Source organism: Tachyglossus aculeatus, chromosome 7 (assembly GCF_015852505.1).
Source record: "Tachyglossus aculeatus isolate mTacAcu1 chromosome 7, mTacAcu1.pri, whole genome shotgun sequence".
Classification (NCBI taxonomy): Eukaryota; Metazoa; Chordata; class Mammalia; order Monotremata; family Tachyglossidae; genus Tachyglossus; species Tachyglossus aculeatus.
The window spans coordinates 2601179-2624416 of record NC_052072.1 but is presented as its reverse complement, the minus strand read 5'-3'; the positions used below and the strand labels follow the sequence as shown (position 1 = coordinate 2624416).

The 23238-nt window shown below is 47.7% G+C and overlaps 1 protein-coding gene across 3 annotated transcripts in view; it reads left to right on the top strand.

Moving 5' to 3' along the window:
• The window catches only part of HECW2 (HECT, C2 and WW domain containing E3 ubiquitin protein ligase 2), a 202864-nt gene extending 181776 nt beyond the window's left edge, over positions 1-21088 (top strand). For 2 of the 3 annotated variants that reach the window (XM_038749729.1, XM_038749728.1), the window contains exons 28-29: positions 1303-1415; positions 20680-21088. In XM_038749729.1, coding sequence (XP_038605657.1) covers positions 1303-1415; positions 20680-20791 — 225 coding nt within the window. In that variant the 3' untranslated portion in view covers positions 20792-21088. Of the gene's footprint in view, positions 1-1302; positions 1416-20679 lie in introns of those variants that run through there. The other variant, XM_038749730.1, reaches the window with a different exon arrangement.
• The last annotated feature ends 2150 nt before the right edge of the window (positions 21089-23238 follow it).

Genomic DNA, 23238 nt, shown 5'->3' with positions numbered 1-23238 from the left:
CCAGAGAAGTGAAGTGACTTGCCCAAAGTCACACAGCTGACAACTGGTGGAGCTGAGATTTGAACCCATGGCCTCTGACTCCAAAGCCCGGGCTCTTTCCACTGAGCCACGCTGCTTTTCTATGTGCAAAGCAGTGTTCTAAGTGCTGGGGGGGTTACAAGGTGATGAGGTTGTCCCCCTCGGGGCTCACGGTCTTCATCCCCATTTGACAGATGAGGTCACTGAGGCCCAGAGAATAATAATAATAATAATAATAATAATAATAATAATAATAATAATAATAATAATAATGATAACAATGATGATAATAATAACATTTATTAAGCACTTACTATGTGCAAAGCACTGTTCTAAGCGCTGGGGAGGTTACAAGGTGATCAGGTTGTCCCCCTTGGGGCTCACAGTCTTCATCCCCATTTGACAGATGAGGTCAGTGAGACCCAGAGAATAATAATAATAATAATGACGGTATTTGTTAAGCGCTTACTATGTGCCAAGCACTGTTCTAAGAGCTGGGGGGGATACAAGGTGATCAGGTTGTCCCCCGTGGGGCTCACGGCCTTCATCCCCATTTGACAGATGAGGTCACTGAGGCCCAGAGAATAATAATAATAATAATAATAGCATTTATCAAGCACTTACTATGTGCCAAGCACTGTTCTAAGTGCTGGGGGGGATACAAGGTGATCAGGTTGTCCCCCGTGGGGCTCACAGTCTTCATCCCCATTTGACAGATGAGGTCACTGAGGCCCATAGAATAATAATAATAATAATAATAATAATAATAATAACAATAACAATAATAATAATAAGCACTTAGTACAGTGCTCTGCACACAGTCAGTGCTCAATAAATACGATTGATTGATTAATAATAACAATAATAATAATGACATTCATTAAACACTTACTGTGTGCAAAGCACTGTTCAAAGCGCTGGGGGGGATACAAGGTGATGAGGTTGTCCCCCGTGGGGCTCACAGTCTTCATCCCCATTTGACAGATGAGGTCAGTGAGGCCCAGAGAATAATAATAATAATAATGACGGTATTTGTTAAGCGCTTACTATGTGCCAAGCACTGTTCTAAGCACTGGGGGGGATACAAGGTGATCAGGTTGTCCCCCGTGGGGATCCCAGTCTTCATCCCCATTTCCAGATGAGGGAACTGAGGCCCGGAGAAGTGAAGTGACTTGCCCCAGGTCTCCCAGCTGACAAAGTGGCGGGATTAGAACCCACGACCTCGGCCTCCCGAGCCCGGCCTCTTGCGACTGAGGCACGCGGCCTCTCTTTTTCCCTCCGCAGTTCGTGACCGGCACGTCGAGCGTCCCCTACGAAGGCTTCGCGGCCCTCCGAGGGAGCACTGGCCCGCGCAGGTTCTGCGTGGAGCGCTGGGGGAAGATCGCCGCCCTGCCCAGGTCAGCTGGGGGGGGTCGGGGAGGGGTCTATCACACTCCCAGGACCGGGGAGTGGGGGGCCGGGGGATGCGGGAGACCCTCCGGGCCTACACAGGCCTGAGCGGGGCTGTGTGGCGCGCGAGAGAAAGAGGCCTGCCCTGCTTAGGTCAACAGTACAGTGCTCTGCACACAGTAAGCGCTCAATAAATATTGAAAAAGAGGGCTTAGTACAGTGCTCAGCGCTCTGCACACAGTAAGCGCTCAATAAATATGCTTATTCTAGACTGTGAGCCCACTGTTGGGTAGGGACCGTCTCTAGATAATAATAATAATAATAATAATGGCATTTGTTAAGCGCTTACTATGTGCAAAGCACTGTTCTAAGCTCTGGGGGGGATACAAGATGATCAGGTTGTCCCACGTGGGGCTCACAGTCGTAATCCCCATTTTACAGATGAGGTAACTGAGGCTCAGAGAAGTTAAGTGACTTGCCCAAGGTCACACAGCAGACATGTGGTGAAGCTGGGATTTGAACCCATGACCTCTGACTCCAAAGCCTGTGCTTTGGAGATGTCACCGACTTGGACTTCCCAAGCGCTTAGTACAGTGCTCTGCACACAGTAAGTGCTCAATAAATATGATTGAAAAAGAGGGCTTAGTACAGTGCTCAGCGCTCTGCACACAGTAAGCGCTCAATAAATATGCTTATTCTAGCCTGTGAGCCCACTGTTGGGTAGGGACCGTCTCTAGAATTTGCCAACTTGGACTTCCCAAGCGCTTAGTACAGTGCTCTGCACACAGTAAGCGCTCAATAAATATTGAAAAAGAGGGCTTAGTACAGTGCTCAGCGCTCTGCACACAGTAAGCGCTCAATAAATATGATTATTCTAGACTGTGAGCCCACTGTTGGGTAGGGGACCATCACTAGATGTTGCCGACTTGGACTTCCCAAGCGCTTAGTACAGTGCTCTGCACACAGTAAGTGCTCAATAAATATGATTGAAAAAGAGGGCTTAGTACAGTGCTCAGCGCTCTGCACACAGTAAGCGCTCAATAAATATGCTTATTCTAGCCTGTGAGCCCACTGTTGGGTAGGGACCGTCTCTAGATGTCACCGACTTGGACTTCCCAAGCGCTTAGTACAGTGCTCTGCACACAGTAAGTGCTCAATAAATATGATTATTCTAGACTGTGAGCCCACTGTTGGGTAGGGACCGTCTCCAGATGTCGCCGACTTGGACTTCCCGAGCGCTTAGTACAGTGCTCTGCACACAGTAAGTGCTCAATAAATATGATTGATTGATTGATTGATTGATGATTGAATGAAGATTATTCCCCTTCTAGCCTGTGAGCCTGTCGTTGAGTGGGGACCGTCTCTACAAGTTGCCGACTTGTCCTTCCCAAGCGCTTAGTCCAGTGCTTTGCACACAGTAAGCGCTCAATAAAGACGATTGAATGAATGAATGAATAAATACGATTGAATGAGTTCTAATCCCGGCTCCGCCACTTGTCGGCTGTGACACCTTGGGCCAGTCACTTCACTTCTCCGGGCCTCAGTGACCTCATCTGGAAAATGGGGATGAAGACTGGGAGCCCCCCTTGGGACCACTTGATCACCTTGTAACCTCCCCAGCGCTTAGAACAGTGCTGTGCACATAGTAAGTGCTTAATAAATGCCGTTATTATTATTATTATTATTATTATTATTATTATTATTATTATTTTCTGGGCCTCAGTTCCCTCACCTGGAAAATGGGGATGAAGACTGTGAGCCCCATGGGGGACAACCTGATTACCTTGCACATAGCGCTTAACAAATGCCATTATTATTATTATTGTTGTTATTATTGTTATTCTCTGGGTCTCAGTTCCCTCATCTGGAAAATGGGGATGAAGACTGTGAGCCCCCCATGGGACAACCTCATCACCTTGTATCCCCCCCCCAGCGCTTAGAACAGTGCTTTACACATAGTAAGCGCTTAACAAATGCCATCATTATTATTATTATTCTCTAGGCCTCAGTTCCATCATCTGGAAAATGGGGATGAAGACTGTGAGCCCCACTGGGGACAACCTGATTACCTTGCACATAGCGCTTAACAAATGCCATTATTATTATTATTATTATTATTATTCTCTGGGCCTCAGTTCCCTCATCTGGAAAATGGGGATGAAGACTGTGAGCCCCACGGGGGACAACCTCATCACCTTGTATCTATCCCAGCACTTAGAACAGTGCATGGCATAATAATAATAATAATGATGGCATTTATTAAGCGCTTACTACAAGCGAAGCACTGTTCTAAGCGCCGGGGAGGTTACAAGGTGATCAGGTTGTCCCAGGGGGGCTCACAGTCTTCATCCCCATTTGACAGATGAGGAAACTGAGGCACAGAGAAGTGAAGTGACTTGCCCAAGGTCACACAGCAGACAAGCTTAACAAATACCATTGTTGTTATTCCAGCGCTTAGAACAGTGCGTTGCACATAGTAAGTGCTTAATAAATGCTATTATTATTATTATTATTATTATTATTATTATTATCATTGTTCTCTGGGCCTCAGTTCCCTCATCTGCAAAATGGGGATGAAGACTGTGAGCCCCACGGGGGACACCTTGATTACCTTGTATCTATCCCAGCGCTTAGAACAGTGCCTGGCACCTAGTAAGCGCTTAATAATAATAATAATAATAATAATGGCATTGATTAAGCGCTTACTACATGTGAAGCACTGTTCTAAGCGCTGGGGCGGTTACAAGGTGATCAGGTTGTCCCACGGGGGGCTCACAGTCTTCACCCCCATTTGACAGATGAGGGAACTGAGGCCCAGAGAAGTGAAGTACTTGTACTTCCCAAGCGCTTAGTACAGTGCTCTGCACATAGTAAGCGCTCAATAAATACGATTGATTGATTGATTGAAGTGACTTGCCCAAGGTCACACAGCAGACAAGCTTAACAAATACCATTGATGTTATTCCAATCAATCGTATTTATTGAGCGCTTACTGTGTGCAGAGCACTGTACTAAGCGCTTGGGAAGTACAAGTTGGCAACATATAGAGCGCTTAGAACAGTGCTTTGCACATAGTAAGTGCTTAATAAATGCCATTATTATTATTATTATTACTGCACGAAGCAGCATAGCACAGTGGAAAGCACCCGAGCCTGGGAATCAGAGGACGTGGGTTCTAATCCTGCCTCAGCCGCTTGTCTGCTGTGTGACTTTGGGCAAGCCACTTCACTCCTCTGGGCCTCAGTGACCTCATCTGGAAAATGGGGATGAAGATTGTGAGCCCCCCGTGGGACAACCTGATGACCTTGTTTCTCCCCCGGCGCTTAGAACAGTGCCTGGCACATAGTAAGCAGCTGAGAAGCAGCTGTGGCTCAGTGGCTTTGGAGTCAGAGGTCATGGGTTCGAATCCCGGCTCTGCCACTTGTCAGCTGGGTGACTTTGGGCGAGTCACTTCACTTCTCCGGGCCTCAGTTCCCTCATCTGTCAAATGGGGACGAAGACTGTGAGCTTTGGAGTCAGAGGTCATGGGTTCGAATCCCGGCTCTGCCACTTGTCAGCTGGGTGACTTTGGGCGAGTCACTTCACTTCTCTGGGCCTCAGTTCCCTCATCTGTCAAATGGGGACGAAGACTGGGAGCTTTGGAGTCAGAGGTCATGGGTTCGAATCCCGGCTCTGCCACTTGTCAGCTGGGTGACTTTGGGCGAGTCACTTCACTTCTCTGGGCCTCAGTTCCCTCATCTGTCAAACGGGGACGAAGACTGTGAGCCCCCCGTGGGACAACCCGATCACCTTGTATCTTCCCCAGCGCTTAGAACAGTGCTTGGCACATAGTAAGCGCTTAACAAATACCATCATTATTATTAGTAAGCGCTTAACAAATGCCTTCATCATGATTATAAAGAGAAGGAGAAGTGCGTATGTCCACAACCTGGTGGTTAAGAAATAGGGTGTGTCGTGTGGCCAAGACAGGATCGGAGGAGGGAAGTTGTTTTTGTTTTCTTTCTTTTCTGGAGTTTGTTAAGCGCTTAGTATGTGCCGGGCACTGTACTGAGCGCTGGGCTCCCAGTCTCCATCCCCATTTCCCAGAGGAGGGAACTGAGGCCCGGAGAAGTGAAGCGACTGGGCCAAGGTCACCCAGCGGACGGGTGGCGGCGCCGGGATTAGAACCCAATCAATCAATCGTATTTATTGAGCGCTTACTGTGTGCCGAGCACTGTACTAAGCGCTCGGGAAGTCCAAGCTGGCAACATATAGAGACAGTCCCTACCCAACAGTGGGCCTGGAAACCAGGAGACTTGGGTTCTAATCCCAGCTCTTCCACTCGTCTGCTGCGTGATCCTTCTCTGTCCCTCATTTCCTCATCCGTAAAATGGGTATTCAATACTTTTTCTCCCTCCTACTTAGTCTGTGAGCCCCGTGGGGGACGGTGTTTGGCACATAGTAAGCACTTAAATACCGTGATTATGATAACAATAATAATAGTGGTAATGAGGCTTATAAAATATAGGGAATTTCTGTCATAAGCCATAAATAATGAGTTGATGATTTCAATCAATCAATCGTATTTATTGAGCGCTTACTATGTGCAGAGCACATAATGATGCACTGCCACGGTGACAGGTCCTGGCTCAGTGGAAAGAGCCCGGGCTTTGGAGTCGGAGGTCATGGGTTCGAATTCCGACTCCACCACAGCATCATCAGTCGTATTTATGGAGCGCTTACTATGTGCAGAGCGCTGTACTAAGCGCTTGGGAAGTACAAATTGGCAACGTAGAGAGACAGTCCCTACCCAACAGTGGGCCTGGAAACCAGGAGACTTGGGTTCTAATCCCAGCTCTTCCACTCGTCTGCTGCGTGATCCTTCTCTGTCCCTCATTTCCTCATCCGTAAAATGGGTATTCAATACTTTTTCTCCCTCCTACTTAGTCTGTGAGCCCCGTGGGGGACGGTGTTTGGCACATAGTAAGCACTTAAATACCGTGATTATGATAACAATAATAATAGTGGCAATGAGGCTTATAAAATATAGGGAATTTCTGTCATAAGCCATAAATAATGAGTTGATGATTTTAATCAATCAATTGTATTTATTGAGCGCTTACTATGTGCAGAGCACATAATGATGTACTGCCATGGTGACAGGTCCTAGCTCAGCGGAAAGAGCCCGGGCTTTGGAGTCGGAGGTCATGGGTTCGAATTCCAACTCCACCACAGCATCATCAGTCGTATTTATGGAGCGCTTACTATGTGCAGAGCGCTGTACTAAGCGCTTGGGAAGTACAAATTGGCAACATAGAGAGACAGTCCCTACCCAACAGTGGGCTCACAGTCTAAAAGTCACACCCCATGTCTGCTGTGTGATCTTGGGCAAGTCACTTCACTTCTCTGGGCCTCAGTGACCTCATCTGTAAAATGGGGATTAAGACTGTGAGCCCCACATGGGACAACCTGATCACCCTGTATCCTCCCCAGCGCTTAGAACAGTGCTTTGCACATAGTAAGCGCTTAACAAATGCCAATTATGATTATTATTATTTATTATTATTCCTGCTCCCAGGCCCGGATTCCGAGAAGCAGCAAGGGCCTTGCTTGGGAGTCGGAAGGTCCTGGGTTCTAATCCCGGCGCCGCCACTCGTCCGCTGGGTGACCTTGGGCGAGTCGCTTCACTTCTCCGGGGCTCAGTTACCTCATCTGTAAAATGGGGATGGAGATTGAGAGCGCCACGTGGGACGGGGACTGTGTCCAACTCCATTTGCTCGTCTCCACCCCCAGCGCTTAGTACAGTGCCTGGCACAGAGTAAGCGCTTAACAAATGCCATCATTAGTATGAATTATTACCCACTAGACTATTTAGAGAAGCAGCTCAGTGGCTTGGGAGTTTGAGGCCGTGGGTTCTAATCCCGCCTCCCCCGCTTGTCAGCTGTGTGACTTTGGACAGGTCACTTCCCTTCTCTGGGCCTCAGTTCCCTCATCTGTCAAATGGGGATGAAGACTGTGAGCCTCCCGTGGGACAACCTCATCACCTTGTATCCCCCCAGTGTTTAGAACAGTGCTTTGCACATAGTAAGTGCTTAATAAATGCCATTTTTATTATTATTATTATTATTCTCTGGGCCTCAGTTCCCTCATCTGCAAAATGGGAATGAAGACTGTGAGCCCCCCGTGGGACAACCTGATCACCTTGTTACCTCCCCAGTGCTTAGAACAGTGCTTTGCACATAGTAAGCGCTTAATAAATGCCATTATTATTATTATTATTATTCTCTGGGCCTCAGTTCCCTCATCTGCAAAATGGGGATGAAGACTGTGAGCCCCACGTGGGAAAACCTGATCACCTTGTATCCCCCCCAGTACTTGGAACAGTGCTTTGCACATAGTAAATGCTTAATAAATGACATTATTATTATTATTATTATTATTATTATTATTATTATTATTCTCTGGGCCTCAGTTCCCTCATCTGCAAAATGGGGATGAAGACTGTGAGCCCCGCGTGGGACAACCTGATCACCTTGTATCCCCCCCCGTGCTTAGAACAGTGCTTTGAACATAGTAAGTTCTTAATAAATGCCATCATTATTATTATTATTCTCTGAGCCTCAGTTCCCTCATCTGCAAAATGGGGATGAAGACTGTGAGCCCCGCGTGGGACAACCTGATCACCTTGTAACTTCCCCAGCGCTTAGAACCGTGCTTGGCACATAATAAGCCCTAAATGAATGCCATCATTATTATTATTATTATTATTCTCTGGGCCTCAGTTCCCTCATCTGTCAAATGGGGATCATCATCATCATCAATCGTATTTATTGAGCGCTTACTGTGTGCAGAGCACTGTACTAAGCGCTTGGGAAGTACAAGTTGGCAACATATGGAGACGGTCCCTACCCAACAGTGGGCTCACAGTCTAAAAGGGGGAGACAGAGAACAAAACCAAACATACTAACAAAATGAAATAAATAGAATAGATAGGTACAAGTAAAATAAATAAATAGAGTAACAAATATGTACAAACATCTATCCATATATACAGGTGCTGTGGGGAAAGGAAGGCGGTAAGATGGGGGGGATGGAGAGGGGGACGAGGGGGAGAGGAAGGAAGGGGCTCAGTCTGGGAAGGCCTCCTGGAGGAGGTGAGCCCTCAGCAGGGCCTTGAAGGGAGGAAGAGAGCCAGCTTGGCGGAGGGGCAGAGGGATGAAGACTGTGAGCCCCCTGTGGGACAACCTGATCACCTTGTAACTTTCCCAGCGCTTAGAACAGTGCTTTGCACATAGTAAGTGCTTAATAAATGCCATCATTATTATTATTATTCTCTGGGCCTCAGTTCCCTCATCTGCAAAATGGGGATGAAGACCGTGAGCCCCGCATGGGACAACCTGATCACTGTGTATCCTCCCCAGCGCTTAGAACAGTGCTTTGCACATAGTAAATGCTTAATAAGTTCCATTATTATTATTATTATTATTTATTATTATTATTATTATTATTCTCTGGGCCTCAGTTTCCTCATCTGTCAAATGGGGATGAAGACCGTGAGCCCCCCGTGGGACAACCTGATCACTTTGTAACTTTCCCAGCGCTTAGAACAGTGCTTTGCACATAGTAAGTGCTTAATAAATGCCATCATTATTATTATTATTCTCTGGGCCTCAGTTCCCTCATCTGCAAAATGGGGATGAAGACCGTGAGCCCCGCATGGGACAATCTGATCACCGTGTATCCTCCCTAGCGCTTAGAACAGTGCTTTGCACATAGTAAATGCTTAATAAGTTCCATTATTATTATTATTATTATTATTATTATTATTATTATTATTATTATTATTATTCTCTGGGCCTCAGTTCCCTCATCTGTCAAATGGGGATGAAGACTGTGAGCCCCCAGTGGGACAACCTGATCACCTTGTATCCTCCCGAGCGCTTAGAACAGTGCTTGGCACATAGTAAGCCTTTAATAAATGCCATCATCATCATTATTATTCTTATTCTCTGGGCCTCAGTTCCCCCCTCTGCAAAATGGGGATGAAGACCGTGAGCCCCGCATGGGACAACCTGATCACCTTGTATCCTCCCCAGCGCTTAGAACAGTGCTTGGCACATAATAAAATGCCATCATTATTATTATTATTCTTATTATTCTCTGGGCCTCAGTCCCCTCATCTGCAAAATGGGGATGAAGACCGTGAGCCCTACATGGGACAACCTGATCACCTTGTATCCTCCCCAGTGCTTAGAACAGTGCGTCGCACATAGTAAGCGCTTAACGAATGCCATCATCATCATTATTATTATGTACTGAGAACCCCCAGAAAGGACCTGGCTTTCCCGTTGGTGGTTTGTTCCGTGCCACTTGCGGCCTCTCTGTCAATCAGTGCTGTTTCTCCAGTGCGGCCCACGAGCGGAGCGCTGTACTGAGCGACCGGGCGAGAGCCCGCTATTGGGTAGGGACCATCTCTAGATGTTGCCAACTTGGACTTCCCAAGCGCTTAGTCCAGTGCTCTGCACACAGTAAGCGCTCAATAAATACGATTGATTGATTGATTGATTGACCTCTCACCCCCACCCTGCCCGTGTCCTGGACGCCTTCCCTCCTCAAAATCCCCCGGACGATGACCGTCCGCCGCCTTTTCATTCGTCCATCCATTCGTTCGGCCGCGTTTATTAAGCGCTTGTTCACTGAATCGTATTTATTTCTCCAGACCGGGAGCCCCCATTTTACAGAGGAGGGAACTGAGGCCCAGAGAAGTGAAGTGGCTTGCCCAAAGTCACACAGCTGATGAGTGGCGAGGCTGGGATTAGGACCCTTGTATGTCGTTATTCTATTTATTTTATTTTGTTAATATGTTTTGTTGTCCGTCTCCGCCTTCTAACTGTGAGCCCGCTGTTGGGTAGGGACCGTCTCTAGATGTTGCCAACTTGTACTTCCCAAGCGCTTAGTACAGTGCTCTGCACATAGTAAGCGCTCACTAAATACGATTGATTGATTGATTGATTGAATAATAATAATAATAATGATGGCATTTATTAAGCACTTACTATGTGCAAAGCACTGTTCTAAGTGTTGGAGGGGGGATACAAGGTGATCAGGTTGTCCCTCGTGGGACGCACAGTCTTCATCCCCATTTTCCAGATGAGGGAACTGAGGCTCAGAGAAGTGAAGTGACTTGCCCAAGGTCACACAGCAGACATGCGGCGGAGCCGGGATTCGAACCCACGACCTCGGACTCCAAAGCCCGGGCTCTTTCCACTGAGCCAAGCCGCTTCTAGCCTGTGAGCCCGCTGTTGGGTCGGGACCGTCTCTAGATGTTGCCGACTTGGACTTCCCAAGCACTTACTACAGTGCTCAGCACACAGTAAGCGCTCAATAAATACGATTGAATGAATGATTGAATGAACTGAGCTCTTTCTGTTGGGGGATGGGAATGGGGGAAGAGCAAAGGGAGAGGAGTTCATTCATTCATTCATTCAATTGTATTTTTTTTAATAATGGCATTTATAATAATGGCATTTATTAAGCACTTACTATGTGCAAAGCACTGTTCTAAGTGCTGGGGAGGTTACAAAGTGATCAGGTTGTCCCACGGGGGGCTCACAGTCTTCATCCCCATTTTCCAGATGAGGGAACTGAGGCCCAGAGAAGTGAAGTGACTTGCCCAAAGTCACCCAGCTGACAATTGGCAGAGCCGGGATTTGAACCCATGACCTCTGACTCCAAAGCCCGGGCTGTTTTCCACTGAGCCACGCTGCTGCGTGCAGAACACCGGACTAAGCGCTTGGGAAGTCCAGGTTGGCAACATCTAGAGACGGGCCCTACCCAACATTCATTCATTCATTCGATCGTATTTATTGAGCGCTTACTGTGTGCAGAGCACTGGACTAAGCGCTTGGGAAGTCCAAGTTGGCAACATCTAGAGACGGTCCCTGCCCAACAGTGGGCTCACAGGCTAGACGCTTACTACGCTTAAAGCCTTATAGAAGGCCCGCCTCCTCCCAGAAGCCTTCCCGGACTGCGCCCTCCTTTCCTCTTCTCCCGCTCCCTTCCATGTCATCCCGATTTTCTCCCTTTCTTCATCCCCCCTCCATCCCAGCCCCCAAAACACTTCTACATCCACATCCTCATTTATTTCTTCCTGTTACTGTCTGACTGTCCCCCTGCCCGTGGACTCTCGTTCTGAAGGAACTGTCTGTACTTCCTTCTCCGTGTGGTCAGCGGACAGTTCTGCTTTTTAATAATAATACTAATAATAGCATTTATTAAGCGCTTACTATGTGCAAAGCACTGTTCTAAGCGCTGGGGAGGTTAACAAGGCGATCAGGTTGTCCCACGGTGGGGCTCACAGTCTTCGTCCCCATTTTCCAGATGAGGGAACTGAGGCCCAGAGAAGTGAAGTGACTTTCATTCATTCATTCAATTGTATTTATTGAGCGCTTACTGTGTGCGGAGCACTGGACTAAGAGCTTGGGAAGTCCAAGTTGGCAACATCTAGAGATGGTCCAAGCGCTTAGTACAGTGCTCTTCACACAGTAAGCGCTCAATAAATACGATTGATTGATTGATTGGTCCCTACCCGACAGGGGGCTCACCGTCTAGAACGGGGAGACAGACAACAAAACAAAACATATTAACAAAATGAAATAAGTAGAATAAATATGTACAAGTAAAATAAATAAATAAGTAGATAGATAGATAGATGATAGATAGGTAGATGATAGATAGATAGATAGATAGATAGATAGATAGATAGATAAATAGACTTGCCCAAAGTCACCCAGCTGACAAGTGGCAGAGTTGGGATTTGAACCCATGACCTCTGACTCCAAAGCCCGGCCTCTTTCCACTAAATAAATAGAGTAATAGACTTGCCCAAAGTCACCCAGCTGACAAGTGGCGGAGCCGGGATTTGAACCCGTGACCTCGGACTCCAAAGCCCGGGCTCTGTCCACTAAATAAATAGAGTAATAGACTTGCCCAAAGTCACCCAGCTGACAATCAATCAATCGTATTTATTGAGCGCTTACTGTGTGCAGAGCACTGTACTAAGCACTTGGGAAGTACAAGCTGACAATTGGCGGAGCCGGGATTTGAACCCATGACCTCTGACTCCTAAGCCCGGCCTCTTTCCACTGAGCCATGCTGCTTCTTTTTGATGTTTGGTTAAAGGCCCTGGGGTGGAGACCCCTTGGGAGGGAATATTCCCCATCCCCCCCCACCTTACCTCCTTCCCCTCCCCACAGCACCTGTATATATGTATATATGTTTGTACGGATTTATTACTCTATTTTAATTGTACATATTTATCCTATTTTATTTTGTTAATATGTTTTGTTTTGTTCTCTGTCTCCCCCTTCTAGACTGTGAGCCCACTGTTGGGTAGGGACCGTCTCTATATGTTGCCAACTTGGACTTCCCAAGCGCTCAGTACAGTGCTCTGCACACAAGTAAGCGCTCAATAAATACGATTGAATGAATGAACATCCAGTCCGCCGGACCACTCTCCCATCTACGTCTTCCGTGCACCCAGGGCCTCTATCAGGGAAGCAGCGGGGCTCAGTGGAAAGACCCCGTCCTTGGGAGTCAGAGGTCATTCATTCATTCAATCGTATTTATTGAGCGCTTACTGTGTGCAGAGCACTGGACTAAGCGCTTGGGAAGGACAAGTCGGCAACATCGAGAGACGGTCCCTACCCAACAGCGGGCTCACAGTCTAGAAGGGGGAGACAGAGAACAAAACCAAACATATTAACAAAATAAAATAAATAGAAGAAATATGTACAAATGAAATGGAGTAATAAATACGTACATTCATTCATTCATTCAGTCGTATTTGTTGAGCGCTTACTGTGTGCAGAGCACTGGACTAAGCGCTTGGGAAGTCCAAGTTGGTAACATCTAGAGATGGTCCCTACCCAACAGCGGGCTCACAGTCTAGAAGGGGGAGACAGAGAACAAAACCAAACATATTAACAGAATAAAATAAATAGAATAAATATGTACAAGTAAAATACATAGAGTAATAAATACGTACAAACATATATACATATATACAGGTGCTGTGGGGAAGCATCTGTGTATGTACAAACATATATACATATGGGAAAGGCAGGAGAAAAAACACTATTACCCACCATCCCATGGGTTAGAACCCATGACCTATATATATACATACATATATATAGGTCATTCATTCATTCATTCAATTGTATTTATTGAGCGCTTACTGTGTGCAGAGCACTGGACTAAGCGCTTGGGAAGTCCAAGTCGGCAACGTCTAGAGACGGTCCCTACCCAACAGCAGACTCACAGTCTAGAAGGGGGAGAAAGAGAACTAAACAAAACATATTAATAAAATAAAATAAATAGAATAAATAGAATAACTATGTACAAGGGTTCTAATCCCGGCCTTGCCACTCGTCAGCTGTGTGACTTCGGGCAAGCCACTTCACTTCTCTGGGCCTCAGTTCCCTCCTCTGTAAAATGGGGTTGAAGACTGTGAGCCCCCCGTGGGACAACCTAATCACCTTGTAACCTCCCCAGCGCTTAAAACAGTGCTTTGCACATAGTAAGTGCTTAATAAATTCCAGTATTTTTATTATTATTATTATTATTATTATCCCCTGGCCCTCAGTTCCCTCATCTGTAAAATGAGGATGAAGACTGTGAGCCCCACGTGGGACAACCTGATCACCTTGCATCCACCCCGGCGCTTAGAACAGTGCTTGGCACCTAGTAAGCGCTTAACAAAATGCCATCATCATCGAGATGGTGGGTATTTGTAGTTTTTCCCCCTTTCCCTAATTCATTCATTCCTTCGGTCGTGTTTATTGAGCGCTTACTGCGTGCAAAGCACTGGACTAAGCGCTTGGAAAGGACAATTCGGCAACATATACCCAGAGCAAGTCGTTGGCACATACTTGGGTGAGCCACTTCGCCCCTGGCTTCCTCAGTTTCCTCATCGCTGACGTCTTCTTGTTTTTGAAGGCGTTTTGCAACTCTCCCTCCCCGCGATGATCCCGGACGGGCTTAGGGCCGTTGTTGCGTTTCTAATCGAAGAGTCTGCCTGAAAAATCCAGGGAGCAAAAAATCCTTGTTTGTGATGTCCTTGTTTGGGGCTTTTTAGTGCTCTGTAGACTGTAAGCTCGTTGTGGGCAGGGAATGCACTCATTCATTCATTCAGTCATCTTTATTGAGTCACCTGCTTTGTTGTCCGTCTCCCGCTTCTAGGCTGTGAGCCCACTGTTGGGTAGGGACCGTCTCTATGTGTTGCCAACTTGGACTTCCCAAGCGCTTAGTACAGTGCTCTGCACACAGTAAGCGCTCAATAAATACAATTGATTGATTGATTGAATGCACTCATTCATTCATTCAATCATCTTTATTGAGTCATCTGTTTTGTTGTCCATCTCCCCCTCCTAGACTGTGAGCCTGCTGTTGGGTAGGGACCGTCTCTAGATGTTGCCAACTTGTCCTTCCCAAGCGCTTAGTACAGTACTCTGCACACAGTAAGCGCTCAATAAATATGATTGATTGATTGATTTAGTGCTCTGTAGACTGAAAGCTCGTTGTGGGCAGGGAATGCACTCATTCATTCATTCAGTCATCTTTATTGAGTCACCTGCTTTGTTGTCCATCTCCCCCTTCTAGGCCGTGAGCCCGCTGTTGGGTAGGGACCGTCTCTATGTGTTGCCAACTTGGACTTCCCGAGCGCTTAGTACAGTGCTCTGCACACAGTAAGCGCTCAATAAATACGATTGATTGATTGATTGAATGCACTCATTCATTCAATCATCTTTATTGAGTCATCTGTTTTGTTGTCCGTCTCCCCCTTCTAGACTGTGAGCCCGCTGTTGGGTAGGGACCCTCTCTATGTGTTGCCAACTTGGACTTCCCAAGCGCTTAGTACAGTACTCTGCACACAGTAAGTGCTCAATAAATACGATTGATTGATTGATTTAGTGCTCCGTAGACTGTAAGTTCATTGTGGGCAAGGAATGCACTCATTCATTTATTCAGTCATCTTTATTGAGTCATCCAAGCGCTTAGTACAGTGCTGTGCACACAGTAAGTGCTCAATAAATATGATTGATTGATTTAGTGCTCTGTAGACTGGAAGGTCGTTGTGGGCAGGGAATGCGCTCATTCATTCATTCAGTCATCTTTATTGAGTCACCTGTTTTGTTGTCCGTCTTCCCCTTCTAGTCTGTGAACCTGCTGTTGGGTAGGGACTGTCTCTAGGTGTTGCCAACTTGTCCTTCCCAAGCGCTTAGTACAGTGCTCTGCACACAGTAAGTGCTCAATAAATACGATTGATTGATTGATTTAGTGCTCCGTAGACTGTAAGTTCATTGTGGGCAGGGAATGCACTCATTCATGTAATCTATCATCTTTATTGAGCCATCCAAGCGCTTAGTACAGTGCTCTGCACACAGTAAGCGCTCAATAAATACGATTGATTGATTGATTGATTGATTTAGTGCTCTGTAGACTGGAAGCTCGTTGTGGGCAGGGAATGCACTCATTCATTCATTCAGTCACCTTTATTGAGTCACCTGTTTTGTTGTCCATCACCCCCTTCTAGACCGTGAGCCCGCTGTTGGGTAGGGACCGTCTCTCTATGTTGCCAACTTGGACTTCCCAAGCGCTTAGTCCAGTGCTCTGCACACAGTAAGTGCTCAATAAATACGATTGAATGAATGTATTGAGTGCTAACTGTGTGCAGAGCACTGGACTAAGCGCTTGGAAAGTCCAATTCGGCAACAGATAAGAGACAATCCCTACCCAACTACGGGCTCACAGTCTAGGATATGTCTGTTATAATAATAACGTTGGTATTTACGTGGCTCAGTGGAAACAGCCCCGGCTTGGGAATCAGAGGTTGTGGGTTCGAATCCTGGCGCCGCCACTCGTCAGCTGGGTGACTTTGGGCAAGTCACTTCACTTCTTTGGGCCTCAGTGACCTCACATGGAAAATGGGGATGAAGATTGGGAGCCCCACGGGGGACAGCCTGATGACCCTGTATCTCCCCCAGTGCTTAGAACAGTGCTTGGCACATAGTAAGTGCTTGAAAAATACCAAAAGTATTATTTGTTAAGCGCTTACTATGCGCCAAGCATGATATTGTTGTAGTGGACTCTCCCAAGCGGTTAGTACAGTATTCAGCACACATTAAGGGCTCAATAAATACGGTTGACTGAGTGACTCTTCTTCTGAGTGGCAGTGGTCATATAACAATAATAATAATAATAATAATGATGGCATTTGTTAAGCACTTACTATGTGCCAAACACTGTTCTAAGCTCTGGGGGGGATACAAGGTGATCAACTTGCCCCACGTGGGGCTCACAGTCAATCCCCATTTTACAGATGAGGTAACTGAGGCTCAGAGAAGTGAAGTGACTTGCCCAAGGTCTCACAGCAGACATGTGGCGGAGCTGGGATTCGAACCCATGACCTCTGACTCCGAAGCCCGGGCTCTTTCCACTGAGCCACGCTGACTTGTCAGCTGGGTGACTTTGGGCAAGTCACTTCACTTCTCCGGGCCTCAGTTCCCTCACCTGGAAAATGGGGGTGAAGAATGGGAGCCCCACGGGGGACAACCTGATCACCTTGTATCCCCCCCAGTGCTTAGAACGGTGCTTGGCACATAGTAAGCGCTTAACAAATACCATCAATATTATAATAACAATAATTGTGGTATTTGTTAAGCGCTTACTATGTGCCAATCAATCAATCAGTCATATTTATTGAGCACTTACTGTGTGCAGAACACTGTACTAAGACACTGTGCTAAGCTCTGGGGTGGATACGGGTGGATCGGGTTGTCCCACGTGGGGCTCACAGTCTCCATCCCCGTTTGGCAGATGAGGAAACTGAGGCCCAGAGAAGTGAAGTGACTTGCCCGAGGTCACAAAGCAGACAAGTGGCAGAGCTGGGAATAGGACCCAGGCTTCCTGACTCTCTGTCCCAGTGTCCCGCTCTTTCCACTGGGACATAGTCATTCCTTCAACCGTATTTACTGAGCGCTTACTGTGTGCAGAGCACTGGACTGGTGAAGCAGCGTGGCTCAGTGGAAAGAGCCCGGGCTTGGGAGTCAGAGGTCGTGGGTTCGAATTCCGGCTCCGCCACTTCTGTGTGACCTTGGGTAAGTCACTTCTTCACTTCTCCGAGCCTCAGTTCCCTCATCTGTCAAATGGGGATGGAGACCGTGAGCCCCAAGGGGGACCGGGCAGCATAGCTCAGTGGAAAGAGCACGGTCTTTGGAGTCAGACGTCGTGGGTTCAAATCCCTGCTCCGCCACTTGTCAGCTGGGTGACTTTGGGCAAGTCACTTCACTTCTCTGGGCCTCATCTGGAAAATGGGGATGAAGACTGTGAGCCCCCCGTGGGACAACCTGATCACCTTGTAAACTCCCCAGCGCTTAGAACAGTGCTTTGCACATAGTAAGCACTTAACAAATACCATCTAAAATAAAAAATACGACATTGTTCATTCATTCCATCGTATTTATTGAGCGCTTACTGGGTGCAGAGCACTGTACTAAGCGCTTGGGAAGAACAAGTCGGCAACATCTAGAGACGGTCCCTACCCAACGGCGGGCACACACCGTGACTGACCTTTTCTGTAATTGTATTTATTTCTCTCAACGTCCGTCTCCCCCTCCAGACTGGAAGGTCTCTGTGGGCAGGGAACGCGTCTTTTCTGGCATCGTCCTCTCCCAAGTGCTCCGCACGCTGGCAACGCTCAGGAAATTCTTTCATTCGTTCATTTAGTTGTATTTATTGAGCGCTTACTGTGTACAGAGCACCGTAGTAAGCGCTTGGGAAGTCCAAGTTGGCAACATCGAGAGACGGTCCCTACCCAACAGTGGGCTCACAGTCTAGGAGGGGGAGACAGACGACAAAACTAAGCATATAAACCAAATAAAATAAATAGAATGAATATGTACAAGTAAAATAAATGGAGTGATAAATCTGGACAATTAATAATAATAGAGTAATAATCCGTCTCCCCCTTCTAGACTGTGAGCCCACTGTTGGGTAGGGACTGTCTCTATATGTTGCCAACTTGGACTTCCCAAGCGCTTAGTACAGTGCTCTGCACACAGTAAGCACTCAATAAATACGATTCATGATAAACCAAATAAAATAAATAGAATGAATATGTACAAGTAAAATAAATAGATTAATAAATCTGGACAATTGATAATAATAGAGTAATGATCTGTCTCCCCCTTCTAGACTGTGAGCCCACTGTTGGGTAGGGACTGTCTCTATATGTTGCCAACTTGGACTTCCCAAGCGCTTACTACAGTGCTCTATACACAGTAAGCGCTCAATAAATACGATTGATTGATTGATTGATTGATTGATTGATTGATTGATTGGACAAACATCTATACAGGTGCTGTGGGGAGGGGAAGGAGGTAAGGCGGGGGGGGATGGGGAGAGGAAGGAAGGGGCTCAGTATGGAAAGGCCTCCTATGCGGTGCACTGTACTAAGTGATTATTATTGCTATTGTATTTGTTAATCAATCAATCAATCAATCGTATTTGTTGAGCACTCACTGTGTGCAGAGCACTGTACTAAGCGCTTGGGAAGTCCAAGTTGGCAACATATAGAGACGGTCCCTACCCAACAGTGGGCTCACATAGTCTAGAAGACTGTTAAGTGTTTTCTATGCGCATAGCATTGTTTTAAGCGCGGGGGTCGATACAAGGTTATCAGGTTGGACAATCAATCAATCGTATTTATTGAGCGCTTACTGTGTTCAGAGCACTGTACTAAGTGCTTGGGAAGTACAAGTTGGCAACATATAGAGACGGTCCCTACCCAACAGTGGGCTTACAGTCTAGAAGACTGTTAAGTGTTTTCTATGCGCGTAGCACTGCTCTAAGCACAGGGTGAGATACAAGGTTATCAGGTTGGACAATCAATCAATCGTATTTATTGAGCGCTTACTGTGTGCAGAGCACTGGACTAAGCGCTTGGGAAGTACAAGTTGGCAACATATAGAGACAGTCCCTACCCAACAGTGGGCTCACAGTCTAGAAGACTGTTAAGTGTTTTCTACGCGCGTAGCACTGCTCTAAGCACAGGGGCAGATACAAGTTTATCAGGTTGGACAATCAATCAATCAATCAATCAATCGTATTTATTGAGCGCTTACTGTGTGCAGAGCACTGGACTAAGCGCTTGGGAAGTCCAAGTTGGCAACATATAGGGACGGTCCCTACCCAACAGTGGGCTCACAGTCTAGAAGACTGTTAGGTGTTTTCTATGCGTGTAGCACTGTTCTAAGCGCAAGGGCAGATACAAGGTTATCAGGTTGGACAATCAATCAATCGTATTTATTGAGCGCTTACTGTGTGCAGAGCACTGTACTAAGCGCTTGGGAAGTATAAGTTGGCAACATATAGAGACGGTCCCTACCCAACAGTGGGCTCACAGTCTAGAAGACTGTTAGGTGTTTTCTATGCGCGTAGCACTGTTCTAAGCGCAGGGGGAGATACAAGGTTATCAGGTTAGACAATCAATCAATCAATCAATCGTATTTATTGAGCGCTTACTGTGTGCAGAGCACTGGACTAAGCGCTTGGGAAGTCCAAGGTGGCAGCATATAGAGACGATCCCTACCCAACAGCAGGCTCACAGTCTAGAAGGGGGAGATAGAGAACAAAACCATACATATTAACAAAATAAAATAAATAGAATTGATAATGGACAAGTAAAATAAATACATTAATTAATAGAGTAATAAATTTGTACAAACATATATACAGGTGCTGAGGGGAAGGGAAAGAGGTAAGACGGGGGGGATGGAGAGGGGGACGAGGGGGAGAGGAAGGACAAAGTCCCTATCCCACATGGGGCTCACAGTCTTCACCCCGTCTGGAGAAGCAGCGTGGCTCAATGGAAAGGTCCTGGGTTCAAATCCCAGTCCGCCACTTGTCAGCTGGGTGACATGGGGCAAGTCACTTCACTTCTCTGGGCCTCAGTTCCCTCATCTGTCAAATGGGGATGAAGACTGTGTGCCCCCCGTGGGACAACCTGATCACCTCGTAACCTCCCCAGCGCTTAGAGCCGTGCTTTGCCCATAGTAAGCGCTTAATAAATGCCATTATCATTCTTATTGTGCACCCCCATCTCACAGATGAGGCAACTGAGGCACAGAGAAATCAAGTGACTTGACCGAGGTCACAAATATGAGCGGCGGGCCTACTGACCCTAGGCGGTGGCCGGTCGGGAGTCCGATTCCCGCTCTCTTTCTCTTCCAGGGCCCACACCTGCTTCAACCGCCTCGACCTCCCCCCGTATCCGTCCTACGCCATGCTCTACGAGAAACTCCTGACGGCTGTGGAAGAGACCAGCACCTTCGGTCTGGAGTGAGCCGGAAGGCCTGGTGCCCGGCAGGGTGAACTCCCTCCCACCCGTCTCCCGACCGATCCCGCCTCTTTCCGGATTTCCAGGAACAGGCCGGTGCCCCGAGGAACCAGTGAGATTTGGGGAAACCGAGCTTCGCCCGCCGATGGCTTTAACTCGGACGACGGCCTGAAGGCCGAGTCGGGAAAAACCACGGCAGGGTGATCTCCCTCCCACCCGTCTCCCGACCGATCCCGCCTCTTTCCGGATTTCCAGGAACAGGCCGGCGCTCCGAGGAACCAGTGAGATTGGGGGAAACCGAGCTTCGCCCGCCGATGGCTTTAACTCGGACGACGGCCTGAAGGCCGAGTCAGGAAAAACCACGGCAGGGTGATCTCCCTCCCACCCATCTCCCGACCGATCCCGCCTCTTTCCGGATTTCCAGGAACAGGCCGGCGCCCCGAGGAACCAGTGAGATTGGGGGAAACCGAGTGTCGCCCGCCGATGGCTTTAACTCGGACGACGGCCTGAAGGCCGAGTTGGGAAAAACCATGGCAAGGTGATCTCCCTCCCACCCATCTCCCGACCAATCCCGCCTCTTTCCGGATTTCCAGGAACAGGCCGGCGCTCCGAGGAACCAGTGAGATTGGGGGAAACCGAGCTTCGCCCGCCGATGGCTTTAACTCGGACGACGGCCTGAAGGCCGAGTCAGGAAAAACCACGGCAGGGTGATCTCCCTCCCACCCATCTCCCGACCGATCCCGCCTCTTTCCGGATTTCCAGGAACAGGCCGGCGCCCCGAGGAACCAGTGAGATTGGGGGAAACCGAGCTTCGCCCGCCGATGGCTTCAACTCGGACGACGGCGAGGCCTGAAGGCCGAATCGGGAAAAGCCACGTGCCCTGGAAATGTCACCTCCGGGTCCGGCCGTGAGGCGAACCCTTGTCCTGGGAGCGACGGCGAACGTTGCCGGGAAGCGAATCCGGGAGACGGAAGGCCGGGAATGTGGGGGGGGGTTTGGGAAGACGCGCGTCTGCGTGTGTGCGGGTTTGGAACCCTCGAAGCCGTTGGACGATCCGCTCCTGGTGATAGATTTTATGCTTTATTATGCATGGAAACTGTTTTAAAAATAACGAGTGATTTATCACAGCGTATCGGGAGGGAAAAGAAAATACACAGTGGGTTCCGTTTATTTTTCTAAGTTCACTCTGTTCGTGTTCCTTAAAGTGTAAATAAGAGCCACGCAAACTCTCATCCGTTCTTTTATCACGTTCCACACACCAAGCTCGCGTTTTTCCTTCTAAGCACCTTCCAGGGGGTGGTTGGGAGGGGGGGAAGTTGTTTTATTTTTCTAAGGATAAGGAATTCCGCCCCGGATATTTTAATAATAATAATGGCATTTGTTAAGTGCTTACTATGTGCCAAACAGTTAATAATAATCAATCAATCAATCAATCAATCGCACTGTACTAAGTGCTTAATAGACTGTGAGCCCACTGTTGGGTAGGGACTGTCTCTATATGTTGCCAACTTGGACTTCCCAAGCGCTTAGTACAGTGCTGTAGACACAGTAAGCGCTCAATAAATACGCTTGATTGATTGATTAATAATAATGATGGTATTTGTTAAGTGCTTACTATGAGCCAAGCACTTTTCTGAGCACTGGGGGGATACCAGGGGATCAGGTTTCCCCACGGGGGGCTCACAGTCTTAATCCCCATTTTACAGATTCATTCATTCATCCAATTGTCTTTATTGAGCGCTCGCTGTGTGCAGAGCACTGTACTAAGCGCTTGGGAAGTACAAGTTGGCAACATAGAGAGACGGTCCCTACCCAACAGCGGGCTCACAGTCTAGAAATGAGGTCACTGAGGCCCAGAGAAGTAAAACGGCTTGCCCAAAGTCACCCAGCTGACAAGCGGCGGAGTCGGGATTAGAACTCACGACCTCTGTCTCCTAAGGCCGGGCTCTTCCCACTAAACAACTCCACGATCCCCGCGGGGCAAATCATAGCATGGAAAATGATGATGATGATGATGATGGTATTTGTTAAGCACTTACTATGTGCGAAGCACTGTTCTAAGCGCTGGGGGGGGGGATACAGGGTGATCAGGTTGTCCCACGTGGGGCTCACAGTCATAGTCCCCATTTTCCAGATGAGGTCACTGAGGCCCAGAGAAGCAAAGCGACTTGCCCAAAGTCACCCAGCTGATGAGTGGCAGAGCTGGAATTCGAACCCACGACCTCTGACTCCCAACCCGGGCTCTTTCCACTGAGCCATGCTGCTTCTCAAGTGCTGGGGGGATACAGGGTGATCAGGTTGTCCCCCGTGGGGCTCACAGTCTTCATCCCCATTTGACAGATGAGGGAACTGAGGCCCAGAGAAGTAAAATGACTTGCCCAAAGTTACCCAGCTGACAATAGGTGGAGTCGGGATTAGAACTCACGACCTGTGACTCCCAAGGCCGGGCTCTC